This window comes from Hemitrygon akajei, chromosome 15 (genome assembly GCF_048418815.1).
Source record: "Hemitrygon akajei chromosome 15, sHemAka1.3, whole genome shotgun sequence".
Taxonomy (NCBI): domain Eukaryota; kingdom Metazoa; phylum Chordata; class Chondrichthyes; order Myliobatiformes; family Dasyatidae; genus Hemitrygon; species Hemitrygon akajei.
Genome location: NC_133138.1, coordinates 16,526,929 through 16,553,833, shown reverse-complemented (window position 1 = coordinate 16,553,833; position 26,905 = coordinate 16,526,929). Strand labels below are relative to the sequence as shown.

At 39.4% G+C, this 26,905-nt stretch overlaps 1 protein-coding gene across 1 annotated transcript in view; it reads left to right on the top strand.

The window, feature by feature from the left end:
• Positions 1-26,905, top strand: part of LOC140739190 (phospholipid-transporting ATPase VB-like) — a 293,630-nt gene that overhangs the window by 253,586 nt on the left and 13,139 nt on the right. Inside the window, exons 14-18 of the mRNA XM_073067239.1 lie at positions 2,994-3,582; positions 5,724-5,830; positions 10,412-10,538; positions 17,158-17,342; positions 25,092-25,407. Of these exons, the coding sequence (XP_072923340.1) occupies positions 2,994-3,582; positions 5,724-5,830; positions 10,412-10,538; positions 17,158-17,342; positions 25,092-25,407 (1,324 nt within the window). The remainder of the gene's footprint in view (positions 1-2,993; positions 3,583-5,723; positions 5,831-10,411; positions 10,539-17,157; positions 17,343-25,091; positions 25,408-26,905) is intronic.

Below are 26,905 nucleotides of genomic sequence, written 5' to 3'. Positions count from 1 at the left end.
TGAAAATCTAAGTAAATAACATCCACTACCTCTCCTTTGTCCACCCTCCTTGTCATTTCCTCGAAGAACTCTAACAGATTTGTTAGGCAAGATTTCCTTTCACAGAAGTTGACTTTGACTTACTTTATCATTAGTCTCCGAGAACCTTGAAACCTCATTATTGGTAATAGTCTCCAACACATTCCCAGCCACTGAGGTTAAGCTAACTGGCCTATAATTTCCTTTCTTTTGCTTTCCCCCTTTCTTAAATACTGGAGTGACATTTGCAACTATGACCTCACCAGCATCATTTTCCAGTGGCCTAATATCAACTCTCACCTCCCTTTTACTCTTGACAACACTTTTGGTATCCTACTTTATAATATTGGCTGATCTGCCCTCATATTTTATCTTTTCCGTTCTTACGGTTTTTTTTTGTTGTCTTTTGTTGGGTTTTAAAAGCTTCTCAAGCAACCAACTTCCCACTCACTTTTCCTACCTTATATTTGAATTGACTTTATTACTTACAAAGTACATCCTTCACATACATGAGTAAAAATCTTTGTTACGTCTCTGTCTAAATATGTAATGTGCAATTTATAGTAGTTTGTAATAAATAGTATGTACAACAGGACAGCAAATGTAACATAGAAATACCACTGTATCAGTGTGAATTAATAAGCCCTTTCCTTGGCTTTTATGCAGTCCTTGACTTCCTTTGTCAGCCACGGTTGCTGACCCCTGCCATTTGAGAGCTTCTTCCTCTGTAAGACATATCTATCCTGTGCCTTGTGAACTAGTGCCAGAAACTTCAGCAACCCCTGCCGGTATCCTCCTCCAATCCACCTGGGCAAGCTCCTCTCTCATGCCTCTGTAATTCTCTTTATTCCCTTGCCATACTGATACATGTGAGTTCTGCTTCTCCCTCTCAAATCGCAGTATAAATTCAATCATATTATTTATGATCACTAGCGACTGATTTGTAACCAGCAATAGTTTTTGCTTAAAATTAGGTAATGTTATGATTTTTGTCTGATCTAACAACATTATCAGCAGCATCTGTGCATGTCTATGCTTAATAATTCATGGCTAGTCATCCGTTGTCTACCTCTTAAATTTTAATGATTATTTGAGGAAATGGAGGCCAACTCACACATGAAACGGTGATGATTCCACAGTTATGATGTTCTCCCACAGCCAGTCCAACTGGAAATATGGGAGAAGACAACTTCCTTCCAAATGGATACTGACGATTTAAACTGTGGTTCACCTATTACTAATACCATATAACCATATAACAATTACAACATGGAAACAGGCCATCTCAGCCCTTCTACTCTGTGCCGAACGCTTACTCTCACCTAGTCCCACCAACCTGCATTCTGCCCATAACCCTTTCCTGTCCATATACCTATCCAATTTTACTTTAAATGACAATACCTAATAATGCAATTCCTTATTTTATAACTTCTCAAGTTTACCACCTAAATTGAATTGAATATGATAAGAAAATACAATTATGATCCTTAAATGATATTGGTGTTTTCTACCTTTGAAACACTCACTCTTTTCACCTTTGTATCTGTTCCATTACAACGAAAAAGATTCAAAGTGCATAAACTACCAATCAATGTCAAGGGTTAAGGCAAATTTAACTCTAACTATTAACAGAAATTAAATGTCCAAAAAACAAAAGAGCTGATAGCGAATTACAAGACGAACAGAGACAGGCTCGCCCCAATCAATGCAATTGAGAGGGTGAGTGGTTTGAAGTTCCTCAGTATACACATCACTGATGATCTCAGCTGGACTGTACACACACCTGTGTGGCAAGAAAAGCACAACAACATCTCTTTCACCTCAAACAACTGAAGAAATTCGGCATGAGCCCCCAATCCTCAACACCTTCTATGGGGGGTGGGCACCATTAAGAGGATCCTGACTAGCTGTAACATCGCCTGGTATGGGAGCTGCACCAACCTTGATCGCTGGGCACTTGAGAGAGTGGTACAGACAGCCCAGCAGATCTGTGGATGTGAACTTCCTTCCACTGAGGACATTTACAGCAGTAGATATGTAAAGAAGGTCTGGAAGATCATATAGGACACCAGTCACTCCAACCATAACTGTTTCAACTGCATCTGTCCATCAAATGATCTCGCAGCGTTAAAGCCAGGAACAACAGGATACAGGACAGCTTCTTTCTACAGGCCATTCGACCTATAAATTCCCATGTCTGTGCATTGCAACGGAGTCATAAAGCAAAGATTTTTACTCCTTCACATTGTGGGATGGATGCAAGATTTAAATAAATTCAAATTCAAATTCGAGTATCTCATGTTTCGGGGAAAGTAATTATAATATAATAGAGGTTGTTTCCATTGTGCAAGAGTATTAAATGATTAATTAAATTCTCTATTTTGTTAGCTTGTTGCTGTTGACTTCAGCAGTTACTTAATTTAAAGCATTGGGGGTACTCCATATATTAATTTTATGATGTATATTTTTTGATTTTTGTTTTATTTCCTTGAAATATTCAGAACAAATTATTCCTAATCTTAAACATTATGTTATCGCCCTGTATCAACAGATATTTTCAGAGCATTATTACAAGTACTCTGAATCAAGATTTCAAGAAACTCTAAAAGCACCAAATATGTATACATTTTGAGTCCTGCTTAAGCGTGTATATATAGATACATAGTGTTCTGTTGAGCCAAAATTCAAAAGTACAACTACTAATTTATTGTGTGATTTATGCCAGCAATCAAGAGTAACATTCAATTCCACTGAGACACATTTATAATTCCCAACATGTAATTTTTCCAGCGTGAGAGAAGAGAAAGTGGATCTGTGTATTCTGCTGTTATATTTTCATGGCCTGTGGATAAAAGATTAAATGCTAATTATTTTAGCTGATGCAGTTTTCTATGATAGAGGCTGGCTATTTTATCATTATCAAAGTAATTCATGTTTGCAGAGGGTGATTTCTGATGTTGTTTTCATGTTTCTAGGTTCTAAATTCTTCATCATCAAAATCTTCAACACTGTCCATGACAAAACAGCAGCATCTACTTCAAAGCCTTAAGACATCACATGAAACTTCCATTTCCACGGCCAGTCAACTCAGCCCTGATGTGCCAGGGAGTTTGTGCAATACACCATTGTTGTCTTCCATAGTTAGTCCAACTTCTTCCTATGGTGCTGAGAGTGCAACCGATGACATAGGTTCTGGAGAGGATAGCACTGATAATTTGCGTGAAAATTCTGAGGTTGATAGTGACATTGGAGGAGAAGAAGTGAATATAATTGATGAAATTGATAAAAATATTTTCTATGAAGCTGAAAGCCCGGATGAGATGGCCCTTGTGTATGCTGCTCGAGCCTATGATTTCACGTTACTGTCCCGGACTCCCGACCAAGTGACTCTAAAGCTTCCTCAAGGAAATCTTCTGACATTTGAACTATTACATACCCTGAAATTTGATTCAACACGTAAGAGAATGTCTGTAATAGTTAAGCATCCCATAACCAAAGAAACTGTTGTGTACACAAAGGGAGCAGATTCTGTTATTATGGAGCTATTAGAGCAACCGGACAAAGGTAAATGAATGTTCAGTTTCAACTTCATTGTCATTCAACTATATGCATGTATATAGCTAAATTAAACAATGTTGCTCAGGGACCAAGGAGCAGAACATAGTACATATATCACATATGGCACTTAAAATCATATTAACACAATAATATTAACAGTTACAAAAGTATCCTGTAAATGAATTAATTGACATAAAATGCATATATGACATGTAGTTAAATATACAACAGTGTACTGCTACAGATGCGGTCATAAATAATGTGTACTGGGTGGTAGCAGGGTGATCAGAAGTTTCAGAGACTGGGGGAAGAAGCTGTTGCCCATCCTAATGGTCATCATTTCTTTCCTTTCCATGCTTTGACTTTCTGGTGTCGTCACATAAAGAAAGGAGCCATCTGATCATTTCCTGGCCTTCAAAAGCCATCGTGCCATGCCTAACAGAATTGTCCTTCAGAAGAGCTCATGAGAGCTGTTTCCTTAGTTGAGTCTTAGTAAAATTGAAATTTGGCGAAAGGGGTCCACCCTTATTCTTTGTCTTTACTCATGCTGCAAGTAGCACTTCTGAATCGAGACTTCTAAAGTTTATTTCACATGGTGATTTTCAATTTTTCATATACTGCTGATTTTTGCTATTTTAATGACTTGGATCTTTATGAGTTTTGCTTAATTTGAGAGGTGATATAGCTCACGGTATAGCTCAATTAACTCTCGAGTTAGAGGGGAAGAAATCAGTTGGATTTTCTTCACAGAAGAGTTGCCACAAACTGACTGACATTTGGTGACACTTCATTTGGAGTTCTGTTATGTAGTGTCAGTCCAAGAAAGGGTCTTTAGTGGGAGAGCATTCAAGCTTTTTGAACTGATTCTTGCGATGGATGGGCTGACCCATGAGTTGAATTGATGTGAGTTTTCAGGAGTTGAGGGAAGATTGAAAGTTGATGTAAAACAAATACGTATATAAACTTTGTGAAGGGTTCAAGAGAGGAGCTACCAAGAGGATTCTGGCTCGGTTTAGAGAGACTAGGAAATGATAGCAGAATTGTATGTTCTCAGTTGATTTTGTGATGACTATTTTGTCTGCTGCACTTGCCACTGATCTCAACGCCGGGTCTGCTTTGCCTTATGGGCAAGCCAGATCTAACACTACAGCATACCCCTCTCTGCAAGAATACTGAAGGGAGAATAGAAAAATGGTAGGAAATGGTCTGGTGGGCAAGGATCATAAACTTCCAGGAAGAATATGGGGGCTCAAAAGAAAAACTTTGGCTTCCTGGGGAAAAATAAACTTCAGTTAATTAAGTCAGAGTTAGCTTAGTTACTTGTCATTCAAAGCTATCAAAACATTGTATTCTAAAACATGACTTGGTACCGTATATATACATTGGTTTGCATATATACTATTAACTGTTTTGATTGAACTTTACAAGCTCCTGAGCCAGTACAGCACAAAGGAAGTTGCGCAACTCTTGGAAAGAGTCTGGGGCTAGAAGTTTGTGGTGCGTGGATGGAGAAATCCAGGGGAAGGTAGAATCAGGGATTAGACATTAAGGCTTGGAGTGAGGGTTATCTGTTGGCAAACAGAGTGAGAGCGAGAAAGCCTGTAATGGTGAAGATGTGGGGTGTCCATTGATCGGTGGGCTGCTAGAGAAGGTAGTGGGTATGGAAATCAATACTTGTGACCGGATAGATGGTAGTCTGTTCAAATGATGGTCTGTTTAGGCATGGGCCAGGAACTTTCAGCGACACAAAGGAAAGCTGAGTAATGAATCTTAATGGGACTCTTGTCTGAGTCTGGGTCCCAATGCCAGCCTGGGATTACAAATAGAATTGAGCTCTCTAAATTAAGAGCCCGGAAGTGGTTTCTACATACAGTATGAAATGCACATTGCTGAAAGTTATTGCTCATGTCCAGGCCTTGCATGCAAAACAAATTATGTGTACTGAAGAAACCCAGCATGAAAATCACAGGGCTGGGTAGTCTTTGACTTGTCATCCACATTTTAATTTCATCGAAATTTGATCATCTAATGCACGAAAGCATGGAGCTCTATGAGTTACGTTTTTTTTTCTTACTGAGGCTGCAATTTGTGTTGTGAATGTCAACACTGCCAAACATGGTTGAGTTGATTTTTTTCTCAATTACCAGATAACATTGAAGAGCAAAAGCGGCAAAGAAATATAATTGAAAAAACACAAAAGCATCTGGATCAGTATGCAAGTAATGGTCTGAGGACACTTTGTATTGCAAAGAAGGTAAACTATAAATTCTCAATGACCTTGTTTCACTATAAGTACCATATTTAGGAAATGCTCTGTTTTATATACAGTCAGCCCGCCTTATCCGCGAGGGATTGGTTCCGAGACCCCCGCGGATACCAAAAAATGCGGATGCTCAAGTCCCTTATTTAACCTGTCTCAGTGCGGTTTTCTTTAGGACCCGGCACAGCTCTGAATCCGCAGTGTTTCTGTTCACGAAAATAATCACAATCACGATTGAAAATAAGGTGGAAGTAAAAAAGCAACCGGAAAGAGGTGAAACGCCATCAGTCATTGGAAAAGCGTTAAGCTACAGTCGGTCAACGATCGTAACAATTTTAATGGAGCATGTGAAAGGCCCTGCCCCGATGAAAGCTACAGTTATTACTAAGCAACGCAGTGATTTAATTATTGAAATACATATGTTTCTTAAGTGTTTTATATGTGTAGAAAGGTAAAATATGTACTATATACAAAGAAAAACTTTTGACTAACTGACGCAAAGTAATGCCAGATATGCCTGTTCTGACTTCAAATCCGACATAAAGACGGACTCAGGAACGGAACTCAATCATAACCCAGGGACTGCCTGTACTTTTAAGTCATTTCTAGATTACTTATAATACCTAATACAATGTAAATGCTATGTAAATAGTTGTTATACTGCATTGTTTAGGGAATAATCACAAGAAAAAATAATCTGTACATATTCAAGCAACGAATGCTGGAGAAAGAACTTCCGGGTTTTCCTGATCTGCAGTTGGTTGAATCCGCGCATGCGGAACCCGCGGATAAGGAGGGCCACCTATATATCGTTTGTTTAATCAGTCCTTATTGGTTTCATTGCAAATATCTTAACAGGCATAATCTCCATCTCAATATCAGAATCAGGTTTACTATCATTGACTTCCATGATGTGAAATTTGTACTTTGGAACAGCAATAGACATAAAAATTACTATAAACTACAAAAGTAAATACTGTAAATAATGCAAAATAAGGACTGTCATGCTGATTTTAGGGGTTTGTTGACCAGAATATGATGGTAGAGGGGAAGAATCTGTTCCTAAATTGTCAATGCTGGTAATGAGAAGAGGGCATTTCACTGGTGGTGAACACTGCCTTCTTGATGCACTCGCCTCTTACAGGTGTCCTTGATGGTGGGGAGGGTTGTTCAAAAGGCAGAGCTGGCTGACTCTATAATCCTGTGCAGGCTCTTGTGTCTATTTCAATAGAGAGAAATGTTCATCAATGCATAATTCACAAAAAAGCAAGTCACTCAAGAGGCAACAGTAGCCGTGGAGAATTGTTCTATAAACTTAAATGGAATAGTTGAGAGCTTAAACAAATTTTGTGTGACAGTGCTGCAGCTTGTAAGACCACTGCCTCACAAGAACAGAGATCTGGATTCAGATACTGTCGGTTGGAGTTTGCCAGTTCTCTCTGTGACTGTGTGAGTTTCCTCAGGGTGTTCCTTTCTCCTTGCCTATCCCAAAGACAGAGGATTGGTAGGTTAATTGCCATTGCCCTGAGCACATAGTAGGTGAGTGGTAGGCAGTTAGGTGGATGGAATTTGAGAAGAATGTGGTGGGAATAAAGTATAAAGGTATATAAAAGGTAAACATATAAGATTAGTGTAAAAGGTTGTCAGTGGTGTAGAAAAAAAAATGGGAGGTATTTGAGCTCATGAGGATGATAATGAGAGGATAAGAAATGGGAGCTAAAGTAAGCCATGCAATTCCTCACACCTGCTCCATTTTTCAATAAGATTGTAGCTATTCTGATCCAGAGTCAACTCCTTTCTCTTCCTTGGTCCTGATGCCCCTTAATTTACGAATAATCTAGTGGTCTGTTTATTACAATTGTGACTATAATCAATTGCTGAGTCATGGTTCTCTATAGTAAATAATTCTAGAAGTTCACAAAGCAAGTGTATTCTATTCCTGTAGACAGCACCCCAGGTTGCTTAAATTAAGCTCTGTTTTGGGCCTCGTACCTCTTGCACTAAGGACTACCATTTCCTTATTGCTTCCTGTATCAGCATGCTAAATTTATGCATATCTTCTTCAATAAACATCAGATCATGGTGTAGTAGGTGAAAATATTAAAGTTATTCAGCAAAATGTCTTCCAAACTAAATACATGTGTGCAGAGTTGCATGGGCAAGAGATGGGGGTTACCTGGTTGAGATGTTCAAGTCAACAAAGCCATGGACATGAGAGAGTCAATGTGGTGCTGTGCTAGATGAGAGAAGAATGAAGGGACAATGTTGTTGGAAAGTAGAGGCTATGGTTTCTTCTCAATTCTTTTGTTATTATAAATACAATTCAACTTTTTTTTGGTGTAACTGCTGCAGAAAATTTTATCATTTTAAGTGCAAATTCAATTCAAGTTAATTTCTAGATTTTACACCCTGCTTTTAAGAACATTTCACTAGAAGCAGGCCTGGCCCACAAAAGTAGTTGTACTGCCAAGTCAATTTTGACATGATAAATGTTTTTCAAACATTTTCAGTCTTGGTTGAATGCCACAATTGTTACATGTGAGCACACTTTCTACGAGAAGGTGATTGCTTCTATTAATTATGTTGTTTCTGGATCTTCAAGGAGGTTCCAAAGCCTAAGGTGGCCGTTTTGGACACCAGAATACCTAATAGATATGGTTTGGAATGTTTACTTTACTAAGAAACTAACCTTATTCTAAGGAATAGAAAATATTTTTGTATATTTCTGAAGTATTTTTCCAATGGATTTCATCACGGTGAAAGTTACCAGGAGAAGGCAGGAGAATGAATAATAAGCCAGCCATGATGGAATGGAAGAACAGACTCGAAGGGCCAAAAGGCACAATTATGCTCCTATCTCTTATGGTCTTATAGTGATTTAGGAAGCTAATTGCCTGTGATTGCACCATTTTCAGCATAAATCCTACTTTACTAAATTAACACTTTAAAATATGCTAGGGAATATTATTGAAGGCAAAATCTTAAAGACGTATCAAGAACGGGAGATGTGGATTGAATTGTTCCCATCTCTGGTTTCCAGTGCCTGTAATCCAAGTATCAATAGAAAACAACAATTTCACTTGGCATAGTCAACATTACTCATTTCATCACAGGGCTGATTTTCCATATGATCTTAATCATGTTTGCATTGCACTGATTAGCAAAACACAATTCATTCTGGATTTCAAATCCTAGTTCTTGTGCCAATACATAAGCCACGGACAATATTCTGTACAGAAAAATATTTATTTTATGTAACACTCTACAGGGTTCAGAAGATCAGAACTATCTATCTGACCATGGCCCGGTCATCCTCAGTTGGCCCAGCTCCATGTCAAACAACTTAGCACTCCAAATGATTATTGTATAATGTATAATGCATCTTGTTCAGCTCCAATAGAACAGCAGGTGCCAAGTGCGAGGATTGAGATAAAAGCTTTCAGATCTCCAATGGCTAATCATTTAGTAGTTGAATTTGTACCCTACCACTTGCATCTCTGAGGGTAAGTGTGCCGTCACAGCTGCTTTTCTGAATGTGACTATCAGCAGCCCATTTGCCCTACACATTTCATATCTACATGCACATGTCATGTGATATAACACTGCTGCATCCTGACGACTACAGCTGTGAGAAGTATATAGAGCTGCACCTTCTAACAAACCGTGTTAAGGAGTTGGTGCTGGAATTGGATGAACTCCGGATCATTCGGGAGGCTGAAGGGGTGATAGATAGGACATATAGAGAGGTAGTTATACCCAAGGTGCAGTACACAGGAAACTGGGTGACAGTCAGGAGAGGAAAGGGGTTAAGGAACCAGTACAGAGTACCCCGGTGGCCATCTGTCTCAACGAGAGGTATATCACTTTGGATATTGTTGGTGTGGGGAGGGGCGGGATGACTTAACAGAGGAAAGTCACGGTGGTCGGATCTCTGGCACTGCGTCTGCCTCGGAGACTTAAGTGAGCAGGGGGAGAAAGAGGCAAGCTGTGGCGGTAAGGGATGAGTTAGTTAGGGGAACGGACAGGAGATTCTGTGGGCGAGAACAAAATTCCCGGATGGTATATCGTATGAAGAGTGTCTGATAGCTCTGGGCCTGTATTCACTAGAATTCAGAAGAACGAGGGGTGAATTCAAATGGTGAAAGGGCTTGATAGAGTGAATGTGGAGAGGATGTTTCCTGTGGTGGGAGAGTCTTTAAGACCAGAGGACACAAACCTCAGAATATAGTGGTGTCCTTTTAGAATGGAAATGAGGAAGTTCTTTCGTCTGTACAAGTTTTTGCCACAGGCAGCTGTGGAAGCCAAGTCTTTATGTATATTAAAGATAGATTCTTGACTGGTCAGGGCATGAAGGGATACAGGGAGAAAGCAGAAGTTTGGGGCTGAGAGGAAAAGTGGATCAGCCATAATGAAATGGAGGAGCAGACTCGATGGCCTAATTCTGCTCCTTTATCTTATGGACTCATAGTCTTATGGTAACTTTTTGGTCAAAAGGAAAAGTAATTTAAACTTAAGTTCATTTTGATATATATATTCTAGTACTAATTTTTTGTTCTGTTTGTTCTTTTTGATTAGGTCTTGACTGATGGTGAATATGAAACATGGGCTAATTTAAGGCATGAAGCAGAGACCAGTATTGACCGTAAGGAACCATTGATTATGGAAACTGCACTACAAATGGAAACAAATTTAAAGTTATTAGGTAATCTCTATGATTATACTGTATGCTTAGATAAATATGAACAATAATTTGGTACATCTTTTCTGTTTGTTTTAGCCACTGTTACAGTGTCTGAGAAACACTCAATTCAAGTTCAAGTTCAAGTTTATTGTCATCTGACTGTAGATGTGTACAACCAAATCAAACAGTACTCCTCCAGACCACAATGCAGCCACACAATATATATCACACACAGCATATAAACCAAAATATTATACTGTAAATAAGTTAATAAAATATAATTCAAAATGTATGTAGTAAAGCACAGCACAGGTAAGCATCATAGTAAACAGCTTATTGTCCTAGTGATAGATATAAATATGATATTGAGACAAATCCTAGTGGCCTAAATTCACCCGCTGGAATCTCACCTACTGTTGCCCCAATAGTTACCACTTCCACTTGCAGGGGGAATACCCAGCTTTTTGAAGCATCCTGGATTTCATTGAAATGTTATTTACCAGCATAATCGGGATCTCTAGGTTTCATAAGACCATAAGATACAGGAGCAGAATTAGGCCATTTGACCCATCGAATCTGTTCCGCCATTTCATCATGGCTGATCGAATTTTCCTCTCAGCTACAATCCCCTGCCTCCTCCTTATATCCCTCCATATCCTGACCAGTCAAGAATCTTTTCTGAGGATTTTATTTCCATATCAGTGTGCCAGTCAAAGCATTGTGATACCATTACAGAATTAGATGCCTCAGTAAGACTTTCTTTTGGTCCATATCAAATGAGTAAATGTATTCCGTACTGATAGTGGAAACAATTTTACCAAAGCCCATAACAAATGGCTAAAGAAAAATCTATATTGTTTGGAGTTAAGATGAATAAAGGTTATTAAAATATGTTTAAGAATATAACAGGGTGGATGTTAAGGCAGTTCCACTGGTACTGCTTACTTATTTGATGCCCATTATGTCGCTGGCATTTAGGGCAGCAATTAAGGTCTTCCATCTCTGCCTGTCTTTGGCTATCTTCTATATTGTGCACCAGGTCTGGTTCAGGGTCCTCATTTCTACCTCTACACTACAGTATAAGTTGTCTATGGTCTGCCGTATTTCTTCTACCCTTCAGGGGTCCAGTGAAGAGATATCTTGATGATCGAGTTGGTCTCTCATCACAAGCCCAGTTCATCTCCAACATTTTGTCAGGATGACTGTGCTCATATCCTCTTGATAACACCGAAAGAGTAGGGTGTGGTTGGTGATATTTCTTGGTCAGAAAATGTGGAGGATCTTCCGAAGGGTCATGGTGCAGAAAGGCAACTCTCGACAGAGTTGCTCTCTGTCATGTGCCAGGGCTTTCACTAATGCTATGTATATGTAGGTTGTAATGATGCCTTTCTGCAGCTACTTGTGCTGGCTTTCCAGTGTTGTACATGGTTGTACATTCCAAAATAGCAATTTTGGTCTTTGTCGAGGCGGTGTTTGGGGCTTCCTTCATCAGTCAGTGGCTTCCTCTTGGTTTTCACTACTGTGAGCCATGCAAGTCCTGTGTGGAGACTCGGGAATACTGTTGCACACAGATATGGAGGGATTTTTCATTGTTGTTTCAGTAACTGTTTTCGGACAAGTCAGTGTTGTTGCCCTGAGCTGAACCCCAGAACCTGGAGGATCATTCTTAATCTGGCCTCTACCCTTTGACCTGTTTGGCATGGTGACCGCAAGAGCCAGAGCACAAGGCCCTGACTCCAGCATAGCTCTCCAGGTCATTGAGGCACGCAAGCCTCCAAACCCAATGACAAGGTTGTGGTCCTCTTGGAGGTTCCACAGGTTGAAGAACTTTAAACAATAGCCATAGTTACAAGATTAGGAGGCATCATTTAAAACTAAGGTGTGAAGATGTTTGTGGAGAAAATATCTTAAATTGGAAGGTTTTGAAGGCTAGATCATTGGAGGTAATTAAAATGGAAGTACCGGTAGATATATTCTTGAATTGAGGGCAATGGGGTTCCGACACGAGTCAGGCCTAGAGCAGATCAATCATGATGATATAGAATAATGAAGTGGTGTTGATGGGCCAAATGGCTTACTCTCACTTCTGTTTTCTTATGTTCTTATACACTTAATGCCTGACCCTTTAAGGCAAGTTTCCAGCTACAAATGAACTGAAATATAAATAATCATTCCTCAAAATGATAGCACATTCATCCATCAAAGCTTAGCATCTGTCTGCTGTGCAGTATTTTGATTTATGGTAGTACGTGATAAAATTGCCCCTCTACTGTTTTGTTTTCAGTGCTCTACATTATAAATTCCACCTTATTGGGATTTTTCTGTAACTGACATTTTTTTTTTAACCTTCCATGTGTGAGATATTCTAAAACCAGATTTGTCTTGAGCTTCATTTGCAATTAGGTCACTGTATAGTAGCAAGATGACTGAGCTGTTATCTGAAAGTCTGCAATAGAATCATCTTTACAGATGTGATGCGCCATCAATAACTCTCTCTGAGACGTGAAGGCGAGATATCGGCTTTTATTTACTGGAAGAAAGAACAAGCAGCAATTGACCACCATACTACATCCTGGAGACTGAGGGCCGGGCTCAGGCCTCAATCGCCTTTATACCGGGGTCTGTGGGAGAAGCCACGGTCAGTGGGACGAGCCACAGGAGCAGTCAGCAGGGGGCATGTCCAGACAGGTATATGTAGTTCACCACAAGATGTTGGGTGAATTGTGAAGGACTTGCTCAGAGAAATGGAGATTTTATTTTACTTTTCACACCTCGTATCGGCACCACGAGCTGCCAAATTGAAATAATTCATTGTGCAAACCAGATGGCTCAGATCAATCTCAGATGTCTTTGTATCAGCAGAACACTTTTGGTGCTAAAAATAATCAGCATTAACCGATAAAGTTAACAAGAGTCCTTCTCAAAGAGATGAGGCTTCAATCTGATTCCCCTTTATTTTCCATAATGAGTATTCTCTTTTTCTTTAATAATAGCCATTTTGATTTATTCCCAAGTAATACATCAAATAGTAAACTGACAGAAAAGTTTTTGAGGCTGTTCAATTTAAAAGCATTGCCTGATTTAGTTTCAGCTGAGTTAGCATTTTCTTTATAATCATGATTCCATTTGATGCAATCATTTTTATGCTAGTCGTGGAACGTGACAATAATTCTGCAGTTTCAGTAGCAATCATTTTGATTGTTCTTCATTAATATACAAAAATCAGGGCACCTATTCATTGTACTTAATCAAGCAAAACTGACTTCTAATCAACTCAGACATACATCCACTCAAATCCAATGAAAAATGATTTGCAATCTGGGAAAATGCTTTAGTTTTAAATAATGGGACCTTGGGAGATAAACAATAGCTGATATTCCAAATTTAAACTTTGACTGTCCATATATTAAGTCGTAATGCCAATGTTGCACAATTATTTGGTTCTAATGGATGAGAGTAAATGCAACAGTATAAACTAGTTTTGAAGTTAGTATGAGTCACTTCCAGCTACCACAGCATCAATATGCCAGCATGGTCAACAAATCACCTGCACCTCTTCAACATCTGTTTCTCCCAGAGATGCCAGGAAGTGAAATTTTGGGACTGTTTGTGACAAACGTATACCACATTTGTCTTTCTATAACATTTCTTCAGAAAGACATTTAGAACCATGAGCAAGTTATAATGTGCATATACAAACAAGAGAAAATCTGCAGGTGCTGAAAATCCAAGCAACACACACAAAATACTGGAGGAACTCAGTAGGCCAGGCAGTATCTATGGAAAAGAGTACAGTTGACGTTTCAGGCCGAGACCCTTTGCCGGTACTCATACAGTTGAGACTCTAATTTGACAGACTCTGTTTCAAACTGTCTGTGAGAATGTTATGTTCTTGTAAAGCCAAGCACACCACATATCTCTTCCAGCCGGAGGAATCACAGCATGCATACACAAAAATGCACTACAAATATTTTCATCCTTTTTACCGTATGTTAAGCCTGTTGAAAAAGTGTTATAGTAATTTGCATTGAATTAATTACTGAGACAGGGCATGTAAAGTTCCCATCAGGAAGCTGTTTTATTGTGAAGATAAATGCTATATTCTGAAGACGCTCTTGCCATAGGGATCGCACACACAAGCTACATAAACATTTGCCTTGGAAGCACTGGAAAATATGAGGAAAACAGCAGTCTCCTGTGTGTTTATGTACTCTTAAACAATGGGCTGAATAGATTGAGTCTCGCACCATGACAGAGCCCATGCCACTGAAAGATACGGAATGAGCAAGGAACTTGGCATGAATTTGTGATGTGAATTGTATAAAGAGTCTGCAATCAGTGATGGAGCAACTGGGGAAGTTTCCATTATCCAGTGTATTGCAAACTGAAGCTGGCTAATGCTGTGTGCCAAGCAACAGAATCGCTGTCCTATTGCTTTGACATCTTACTGCAGTCTTTCCATAATTGGTGTCAATTTTTTTTGAGAGTGCTCAAGATTGTAAATTGCATGCAGATGCTCCAATTTATGTTAATAATGAGCAGGAATGTGGTGTGTGACATAATACACCAGTATCTGCTTGACCAACAGCCAGGAAATCAAAAGCCATGAAATCATAAGATGTCCAGGCTAATTTCTCAAGAGTATAGTTTTATCTGAAAATGAATCTAGTGGGATCTAACACGGGAAAATTGTTTATATCCATAGTTAACCATGAAAAGCAGACAATAACAGATCCATTGTATTTTCTTGGCTCATGTAGGTTCAGGTCCTAATCCAGATACTTGAGCATCTAGGCTGACATCTTTGTGTCATTCTGAGAGTGTTACATTATCAATGATCCTTCTTAAAACTGAAGACTTTAAACCAGATCTTGCTTGAACTTCCAGAGAGTTTCAAAAGATTCTTTGGCATTAAATTATGAGGGGGTATAGATAGGGTAAATTCAAACAGGCGTTTTCCACTGATGTTGGGTGAAACTAGAAATAGAAGTCATGCTTTAAGGGTAAAAGGTGAAATATTTAACGGGAACATGAGGGGGAGCTTCTTCACTCAAAGGGTGGTACAAGCGTGGAACGAGCTGCCAGTGCAAGTGGTGGATATAGGCTCAATTTCAAAATTTAAGAGAAATTCAGATTGGTACATGGATGGGAAGGGGATGGAGGGCTATGGCCATGGTGCAGGTCAATGAAGCTAGGCCGATTAATAGTTTGGCATGGGCCAGATGGGTAGAAGAGCCTGTTCCTGTGCTGTGGCGTTCTATAATTCTATGACAATTTGAAGTAAACCAGGAGAATTCTTTTAGAATTTCAGCCACCAAAAGTGAACTAGTTCCTCACCTATTTTATTACCCTTTGTCATTCCTCACTGAGCTAATTGGCTGCAGCTTTTAAATTGACCCAATGGTGACTTGTTTAAAATGTACCTCATATAAGTTTTGGGGGACATTGCAGTATTATCAAAGCTGCCCTATAAGTGAAAGCATTTTCATTTATCTTTGTCGATAATTTTCTAAATTGTCTTACTATCAATATCATACCTGAAATTTAAACTCCCCCAAAGAATAAAGTAAATGTCTCGTAGGTGAAAAAAGACATCGCTTCTGATTCCCATGATAGCACAATCAATTTCTCTTCCTCTTCTCCTTTCCATTTCAAAGTTTGTGATCTGTCACATTTTCCATTTTGTAGTATTGTTACAGAACAATGAATGCACAGCCAAAAGAGTACGTTATAGTTCTGAAGCACTTGGTGACATCATGTAATGACTTTTATTTTCTTTCTATCAAAGGTTCAAAGGTTCATTTTATTGTCAAAGTGTTCACGTACAATACAACTCTGATAATTGTCTTCTCCAGATAGCTATTAAATACAGAAAGACTATGTGTGTTCATGAAAGAAAAGACATCAACTCCACCTCCCAGCACAAGAAAGAAAAAAATAAAACTTGCAGAACCCAAAATCCCCCCTCCCCTGCTGCAAAAAAACAGCAACAATAACATTCCCTCATCCCATCGCTTGCAGAAAAACAGCAGTAACTGTCCTGACCTCATCACTCACAAGAAAAGCAGTGACAATACCAGTCTCCGACCCCCTCACTCATAGAAAAGAACAGCGACAGTAGCACCAAACCCCCCTTACACACAAGAAATTAACAGATCACCCAGCTGCTAATCAGCCACAAGAAAGAAAACATCAAAAAACTGAAGGAAACCAAACTAATGTACAGTCCAATAATCACTTAAGTCTCAGAAAACCTGAAACATTTTTGTCTGCATAAGAGCAGAGCAGCTGCACGAACTCTGTCCTTCTGTAAAGAGTGATCACCAAACTGGATCCAAACCCTATCAATCCGGCACTGATCGCCCGGCAGCTGATCATCTCTGCTGGGAGCCATCGCTGACCGCCTCTGCGTTCTCTTCACTCCTTCAGTCTTCCTCACTGCTTTTCACTCACAACCTCGTGCCTCATCTCTGGTCTTTCCCATGAGTCAGATTGTGTTCTCAGTCCTTTCGGCCTCCCTTCCCCCACCCGTCTCTAATGTCCAATTTTTGTCATGTGCAATAAAGTCATTTAGTTGCCAGATAAGGAATTAGTCAAGAAAATTTTTTAATAGTTGATCTATGTACTTTTGTAACAAAAGGTGCAACAGGAATTGAAGATCGTCTTCAGGATGGTGTGCCAGACACGATTGAAGCCCTTCAGAAAGCTGGCATATTGACTTGGGTCCTCACAGGAGATAAACAAGAAACTGCAGTATATATTGCCTATGCATGTAAGCTTATGAATCCAAATGATTTGATCTTCACCCTAAATTGTGAAAACCAGGTGAGAGTGGTTTTATATTATAATTAACGTATTACAATTAATAATTGAATACAAAATTTGGAGATCATGCTTCAGTCAAATAGTGTTTTGCAGAGTCCACGTATGGACAACCATACACAGAATCAAACTCCTTACTTAAAGGAGGATATTTATGTGATGGGCATAGTGAATGTGATTGGAAGCATTTCAAAGAGCATGTACTATATAATGGCTGGAATGGTAATATTGTCTGTTGAAGAGAGATTGGCTTGTGTGTGCTGGTGTGAGAGGAGAATGGATTGAAATGCACACCTTAAAGTGTTTTGACTGGAGGATACTGCTTCCTGAGAGGGCAACTAAAATTAGTGTTTCATGTTAATTTTTAAAAAAAACAGAAGAAAACCTATTTAAAGCAGAGAAGAAGTGGTTTTTTTTTCACTCTGAGTATTGTGGGTCTTTGAAACTCTTGCCCTCAAAGAGGAAATAAAGAAGAGTTTTATGAATATTTTAGTCAGAAACAGATTCTTTCAAACAAGAGGTAAAAAGTTAATACAACTAGGCCAGGAAATCTGGAAGAATGTAAGACCTTAGAGACATCAGAGGACATTTGCATTAATGATAGCTCTACAGTGATATAGAAATCCATGAGAAACCATAACATAATAATTTCTAAGAAACAGAGTTTAAAATCCTGATGGGTCTCGACAGAGCAAGTAAGATGACATTGATTTGACAAAGGAAAAAGCAGCCATGGTCATCTTGCATTCAGGCCAGAGGTAACAAAAATTCCCATGATAACAATTAACCTACCTACACAATATCCAGATGCAAGTGGTGTACAGTGGCTACCTGGATATGTCTTTCATTGAGTCACTGAGTTTCTAAATCGCAAACACGAGGAAATCTGCAGATGCTGGAAATTCAAACAACAACACACACAAAATGCTGGTGGAACACAGCAGGCCAGGCAGCATCGATAGGGAGAAGCGCTGTCGGCGTTTCGGTCTTGACGCTTCTGACGAAGGGTCTCCGCCTGAAACGTCGACAGCGCTTCTCCCTATTGATGCTGCCTGGCCTGTTGTGTTCCACCAGAGTTTATAAATCTTTGGTTTATAGTAATAAAGTCAATTTGATTTCTGGTGTTATCACCTGGAATTTTCCAAGTCCACAAGAACTAAAAAACTTAATTGATATAGTTGTTGAACAAAGTGCAAAAATGGGTCTATCCATCAATTGCAAAAAGACAGAATGTATGGTGATATCCAAAAAGAAGGAGAATCCTATCTGCAGGCTGCGAATAAACGGGGAAGACATAAAACAAGTACAGAACTTTTGCGACTTAGGAAGCTGGGTGACATCAGATGGCAAATGCGACATGAACATCAAAAGAAGAATAGGGATGGCAAAAGACACCTTTACGAGAATGAAGAGTATACTGACCAATACCAAACTAGGCTTGACAACCCGCCTCAGAGTACTGAAATGTTATGTTTATCCAGTTATGTTATATGGCTCAGAATGTTGGACCATATCTAGTAACATGAGGAAACGAATTGAAGCAGCAGGGATGTGGTTTTTGAGGAGGATGCAAAGAATATCATGGACAAAATGAATATCTAACAAGGATGTCATGAACAGAGCAAACACAAAAAGAGAAATAATGTATGAGATCATGAAAAGGCAATGTAACATCACTGAACATGTGATTAGGAAAGAGAAGTTAGAACGCATGGTTATTATGGGAAAGATGGAAGGGAAGAAAGCAAAAGGAGGGCAAAGACAAATGATGATGGAGACACTGGAAATGAATACCAATGAGTTGATCCACTTGACCCGAAACAGGAGTGTGTGGGCCATGGCAGTCAAAGCTCAAACTGGCCATGGCACCTGGTGATGATGATGAACAGTGGCTACAGAAGACTAACGAGCTTCTAAATAAAACTACTAAAGCAACTTATCATGATTACTGGAAAATTCACTGAACAATTACATGTACTGTACAAATACCCATATGAGGCTATGCAGCTTTATGTATTGCATGAGACAAGTCTCATTATTTCAGTAACAAGGCAATATTTGGAATAACCTATTGTTCAGACATGTCTTAACATGAATTGGGTTGAAAAGATCACATTATTTCAGAATGTTATTAAATCCTTTTTGGAATATCCTTTACAAATTTTTGATCCAAACTCCTATTAAAATATAGCCGCTGTCATACCTTCTTTGTAATTGCATCAGTATGTTGGACGCAGGATAGATATTCAGAAATGTTGACACCCAGAGAGTTGAAACTGTTCATCCTTTCCACTGCTGATCCCTCGATGAAGACTGGTGTGTGTTACTCTGACCTACCTTCCTGAAGTCTACAATCAATTCCTTGGTCTTACTGATTCATGCTGAGTGCAAGGTTGTTGTTGCTACACCACTCAACCAGCTGATCGTGCACTCCTGTATCCCTCCTTGTCACCATCTGAAATTCTGCCAACACTTCTTATATCGTTGGAAAATTCATAATGGCATTTGAGCTGTGCCTAGCCACAAAATTATGGGTGTAAAGAGAGAAAATTATGTAAATGGCAATAAGAATATGTGAAATCTTTCATTTTTAGAATGAAGTAAGATGATTTCAGGTTCTTACCTTGGTAGGCTTAATGCATTGCCTTTCTGCAAGGCTGATAATTCAACACTGAAGGAGTGTCGAAGTAAGCATAAATCATTCTGAATCTAATCTTGGGAACTTGAGCCTGGGACGTCAGGGTAAAGCAGTCTAATGTCATATTCATTGCCTGTATGAATCTAAGAATCTTGGCCCCTTCTAAGGCAAACGTTCATCCCAATTCCACCTGTCAGGAATAATATATTCTGTTATATGACTTAGCAAGATGCATCAAATGAAAACATCCAGATCTTTGGACCATTAAAATCATCTTTAAAACAAATATGTTGTGGCAGATAACTAGAAAGATGGAATTGGCAATCAGTAGTTTTTTTTTAATATAAACAAAGTCACTTCTAACCTACAAATTGTTGACATTTGCAAATGAGTGTTTGGCATTTCTATAACCTTTCCTTTCCACTCTCTATCACAGAATAATTTGTGACTCTTGTTTTTTTTATAAATGTCAAACTAAAGGGGGAAATGTACTTTGCAGCTCAAACTTTAAATATTGTTAGTTGTTTATGCATTGCTTTTAGAAGATGAATTGGACCATGGAAATACATTTTGTGCTTGTATGATGATGAACTTTAAAAGAGGGAAGGCTTTTAAATAAAGGAAGTTCTTTTTGTTGTTAGTGTTTTTTGAAATCAGTATTAGTATTTGTACTTTCTTGCATCTTCATATTTAATCCACTTGCTGTACTGTACTATGCCAATGAGACCAAGAACAAACTTGGCATTCTTCAAAAGAATTTCTGAGTATTTGTGTCTGGGTCTGTGATAATATTAGGCAGATTGTTTCACAGACAGCCAATTACAGCCATAAATACTAGCATAATTATAACATTGTCGTGGCAGAGAAGCTCTTTCGGCCTGTCAAGTCTATGCCATCAAGATTAGTCCCATCGGCCCAATTCTCTCATTCTTCCTTTAGAGCCCTAAAATTAGTTTTCTTGCAAGTGTCTATTGAATTTCCTTTTGAAGGTGCTGATAGGTCGTTGAGCCAAAATCCTAGGTGTAATTCTGAAGACTGGTGCTCCAGACTCGTCGTGCCTTTAGCAAAGATGTTTCAGCACAACTAGAACATGATTATTTACTTAATAATGAGGAAAAGTAACCAAATAGGCCATGCCTCTCAAAAAAAGGTGCAACAAACCCACCCAGATTCCACCCAATCAGTCCACATATGATGAGAAATGTGAAGAAGGGAGTTTAATAGCAGAGTTTTCATGCACACAAAATTATGAAATGAGGCTAGACTTGGCCAAGTCTATGATGTCAGGGAGCTGGGAAAGAGGCAGGGCCTTAAAAGTAGCAAAATCTATTTACTACCGGCTTTCAGATTAGGAAGATCAAGCAGATGAATGCAAGGCTAGAGAAATGGTGCAGGAGGAAGGCAGGAAGACTCTAGCTTCCTGAAGAAAAGGGACCATTTTTGAGGGAAATGGAACCTCTAAACAAAAAGGGGATGCATATTGACAGGTGGGATTAAGCTAGTTTAGCAAGGATGGCAGGCTAGCAGTAGAATCGAAAGAGAGAAAGGTTAAGCTGCTAGCTGAAGGTAGAGATTCACATGAGGGAGTATTCAGGATGGAAAGGACAAATGCACAGGGCAATGAGGGCCAGAGTGCATCAAGAGGGGCAGGGTGTACAAGCAAAAAACTATACCAGTAATTACAGAGAGAGTCAGGAAAGATTTACTTGCTCTATTCAGAGATACAGCATGGTAACAGGCCCTTCCAACCGAATGAGCCCGTGCCATCTATTTATGTGCCTGTCACCGATTAACCTGCTAACCAGTACATCTTTAGAATGTGGGAGGAAACCAGAGCACACAAAGGAAAACCACATGGTCATGGGAGTATGTATAAAAACTCTTTACACACAGCAGTGGGAATTGAACCAAGATTGCTGGTGCTGTAATAGTGTTATACCATTCCATTTATAAAAATAAAATATGAAGGGAGGGGGTGGAGAAAAGTAAAATTAAATGGGGAAGACTGGATCTCCCAAAGATTTTATTGGGGCCAGCAAAAATAAAAATGATGTAAATGAGTTTAACGTGCACATATGACACATCATATTGCATGCACAACAAATCATCTGGAGGAGTAAAAATGGAAGCTTTTCAATGATGCTGCTGAGGCATTTTAGAAGTATTAGAAAATATTTTTCGACCATCTTTACAAGGAAAGGTGGCATCTCTAAATTAATAGCACTGGATGAGACAGCTGAATTAATAAATGTATACAATTCTGGGCTTTCCTCAGCAGAGACAGAGTATAAACGCAGTGAAATCATGCTGTTTCTTTATAAAACACAGAACTGGCCTCAGCTTAAATATTGTGTTCAATTCTGGTCACCTCAGGCAGGAGGTATAAGCACTGGAGAGGTTCAGAAAATAGATAACGAGAATGGTTCCTGATTTGAGGATTACAATTATTAGGAAATATTAGACTGTTTTTCTTCGGAGAATAGAGGGATAAGGGGATATTATTGAATAATAAAATGAACAGAGTGGATGATAGGAGGTTGTGCATCAGTTAAGGGGCCAAGGACTGAAGATCACATCGAGAAAATTAAAGGGAGGAGGATTATTAGTGGCATGAGGATTCTTTTTACCAGTGTGTTGTTGGAATTCGGAATGAACTGCCTGTAGACGTGTCAGAGTCAGCCCTGTTGTGGCCAAGAACACAGCTGGATAAGGACATGATGAGAAAAAATTTGCAAGAATTTTCAAAGTACATTTATTATCAAAGTATTTATACCGAATTCAACTCTGAGATTTGTCCTCCTGCAGGCAGTAATGAAAGAAAGAAACACCGTGGATCTTATTCAAGAAAACATTTAAAAACCCAGCACACGAGAAAAGAACAAATTGCACAAATGGCTAAAAGCAGAAGTGCAACACGTAGAATATCAAGCAACAAACCAGGAGTCCAGTAGTATTCAGTTCAGTTCCGTTCAGCGCTGCACCGCCAGCCCACTGCCATTCTTTGCCAAAGTGCCCCAGTCCACTTCGATTATCTCGATCAGACCAATCAAAAACAGCAAAAACAAAGAGTAACCAGAACATGCAACATGAATCTCAAAGTCCCCTAAAACGAGTCCATGGCCTCTGATCAATCCTTGCAATGTGGATTCTAAGACACTTGCACTTTCCTCCATCAACAGCTAGCAAGAGGGGGAGGAAGACCAATCAAATGCAGGCCGAACACCCACCCATCCTCCAGTCTCATCCTCATCGACTTTGACTTTGCTTAACACTTCAATTGGATAAATACAATGAAGTCGATCATGGACTTGTTCCCCATCTCCAGGCCACCCTCTCCACTCCGAACCTCATCAAACTCCCTCAGAGACAGTAAAAATTCCAGATCACTCAATCGGCCCCAAGACACACCAGAGAAATGGAAACAACACACATTAAATGCCGGAGGAACCCAGCAGCTGTGGAAAAAAGTACCGTCGATGTTTCGGGCCAAAACCCTCTAACAGGACTGGAGAAAAAGTGTTGAAGAGTAGATTTAAAAGGTGGGAGGATGGGAAAGATAAACACCAGGTGATAGGTGAAACCTGGAGGGGGAGAGATGAAGTAAACAGCTGGTAAATCACAGTTTGCAATTATGTGGTGAACTACATATACCCGTCTGGACACGCCCCTCTGCTGACTGCTCCTGTGGCTCCTCCCACAAACCCCGGTATAAAGGCGATTGGAGGCACTGCTCCTTCCTCAGTCTCCAGGATGTTGTGTGGTGGTCATTTGCTGCTTGTGCTTTCTTCCAGCCAATAAAAGCCTACCTTAACTCACGTCTCCGAGTTATTGATGGTGCATCAAATTACACACAGCTGAGTAATACAGTCATATTTGAAGAAGTAGTTTTGTGAATTTTCAGCAGGAGAAAGGACTGGGATCGGAACTAGTGAATTACTTTGGTAAAGCGCTGGACACAATGAGATGAGGCTTTTATTCTTGCTGTGACTATCCTATGATTCTATGCTGTCGACACTTAACTGCTTCTTGGTAGGTGGTGGTGGTGTGTCATCTTTTTAAATCACTGCAGTGCAGTGCTACTTGGTTGACTTTCAGTATTTAAGCAGAGTAGTGACACAGGAATTGCAATATATTTCCAAGTCAGGGTAGTATGTGAGTTTCAGAAGGACTTGCAGATGAAAACTTCACCATGTGCCTGCTGGCTTTGTCTTTGTAGCTGGTAGAGGTTGCTGGTGAATGATGAGGATATCTTGACAAGTTGCAGCAATGCATTTTGTAGGCACTGCAGCCATGGTTAATGATGGCAGAGGGAGTGAATACTTGGTGTGTAGGATTGGGTGGTGATCATCTGGGATAATTTTCCCTGAGTGGTGTCATGCTCCTTGAATGCTTATGGTAAATGAGGAGTATTCCATCTTATTTTCTGGCTTGTACATTACAACTCTTGGGAGGACACTGGAGAATTGGGGTCAATTGCTTTGTCCTTGCTATCCACTCCTGGACATGCTCATGTTTTTCTAGTCAGACTTTTATGTGGCTTGTCCAGTTAAATTTTAGGCCAAAAATGGGATCGGTGGGGTGTGGCCAAGGGCTGGACAGGATGATCTAAAAAGCATAACCTAGTATGTCAGAGGTAGATTTTTTTTTCTCTCACACTGGAGCTGATTATTGTCTATTGTTAATGTGGTGAAGTTTTACTTGGCATTTATTGGCCTATGTCTGAATGTTGTCTAGGTCTAGCTATATGTATGCTCTGACTGCTTTTTATAATCAGAAGAATTCCAATGGAAGTGAACATTGCCCAAATATTGAGGAATTGTTGGACATGAATTTTTCATTCCTTCTATCTCTAATAGGAGTTTGGATTTCACAATTTTACATGTCTAGGACCTGCTGTTTTACACCTTTATTGGAATTATGAGTCCTGTGTTTCACAGATATATTATCAAAGCTCTTACCACTCTTAAAATTCACTCCGTGTGGTTTAAAGTGAGAAATGACTGTTCTGCTCTGAAATAACTTGAACTACAATAAAAGATCCTTGGCAATAACTTATTAAATAATTATTCTATTTTCTAAATTGTAATTATTTTTAATCTGCTATCATTTAACAGGAGACCTGTGAATCTTCCTTGGATTGCATCTTAGATGAAGTGCAAAAGTATAATGGAGTAAATTGTACTTCTTCCAAATTAACTGTGAATTTTGCACCCATGTCCTCAACATGCAACCCTACAGCCAAACCGAGCTTTGGTCTGGTAATTGATGGGAAGACTTTGAATATGATCTTCCGAGGAAACCTACAGAAAAGGTTTCTGGATCTGGCAAAGTGTTGCCAATCTGTGATATGCTGTCGTTCCACACCACGGCAGAAAAGCATGGTAGTCGAGCTAGTTCGAGATCATCTGAATGCCATGACATTAGCAATAGGTATGTGTCTCTCTGTTATTTTTCAAGTAAGTGGAAAATTATTTCTTACTCCTAGTAATATGAACAGAATGATAGAGTTACACAGCACAGACAAGCCTTGTAAGCATTGAAGTTATATGAGTCCCATAGGCCAATGAACTTGACTTCAGTTATACAGCTGTTACTGGAAGGAATTCTGAGGGGCAAGATGTACCATCACTTGGAAAGTCAAGGCCAGATCAGAAATAATTGGCATGGTTTTGTGCATAGGACATAATGTCTGATGAATCATTTAGAATTTTTCAACGAAGTAACTAAGGGATAAGGTGAAGGTAGGGTAGTGGCTGTTGTTGATAGTGACATTAGTAAGTTCAAAGTTCAAATGCTTTTAACAAGGGCCTGCATGGCAGGCTAACCTGGAAAGTTAGTTTGCATGGGATTCAGGGTGAGCGAGCGAGCTGAAATCAAAGTGCCTCATTGATGGGCAGCAAAAGTGATGGTTGGAGGTCAATTCTCCAAATGGAGCCCTGTGACTAGGGGGATGCTTCAGTAGTCAATATTGGTCCCTCTCTTATTCATTATTTATGTAAATGATTTGGATATGAGTACACATGGCAAGATTAGTCATTTTGATGATGAAACTAAATTTAGGGAGTCTTGTTGATAGGAAGTAGGTTACAGTGAATTGCAAAAAAAATCTTGATCAATCAGGGAGTTCGACTGAGGAATGGCAAATGGATTTTAACTTAGTTAAGTTTAAAGTGATCATTTTGAACAGTCAAACCAGTGTAAGATGTGTACCATGAAGGGCAAGTCACAGACAAGTGTTGTGGAACAGAGAGACCTCAGAGTATGAGTTCACACTTTGCTGAAAATGGCTACATATGTAGACAGGGTGGTGAAGGAGATGTTTAGCATACTGGCTTTCATCCATCAGGATAATGAGTAGGTGCAATGACGAGGCTGCACTTGGATTATTGCATACAGTTTTGGTCACCCAGTTATGAGAAAGACATTGTCAAGCTGGAGAGGGTGTAGCAGAGAATTACAAGGATGCTGCCTGGACGAGAGGGTTTGATCTATAGAGGGAGGCTGGCTATGCTAGATTTTTTACACCCTGGAATGCAGCAGAAAGAGGGGAACCTCATAGAAGTTTATAAAATCATAAAGCATACGGATAAGTTGGATAGTCATTCTATTGCCCCAGATTTGAGAAGTTAAAACTGAAGGATACAGATTCAAGACAAGAGGGGAGAATTTTAAGAGCAATCTGAAGGATAACGTCGTTATACGGAGGGCTCAAATTTCAAAGTAAGTGCATTATCAAAGTGCATATTTGTCACCATATACAACCCTGAAACTCATTTTCTTGGGGGCATGCTCAACAAATCCAACAACCATAACAGAATCAATAACAGACTGCACCAATAGTATGGACTACCAGCATGCAGTACCTGCGCAGTTTGTTATGCTGGTTATGGAGACTGAAAGTGTCTCTGCTAGAATTCTGTTACATGTC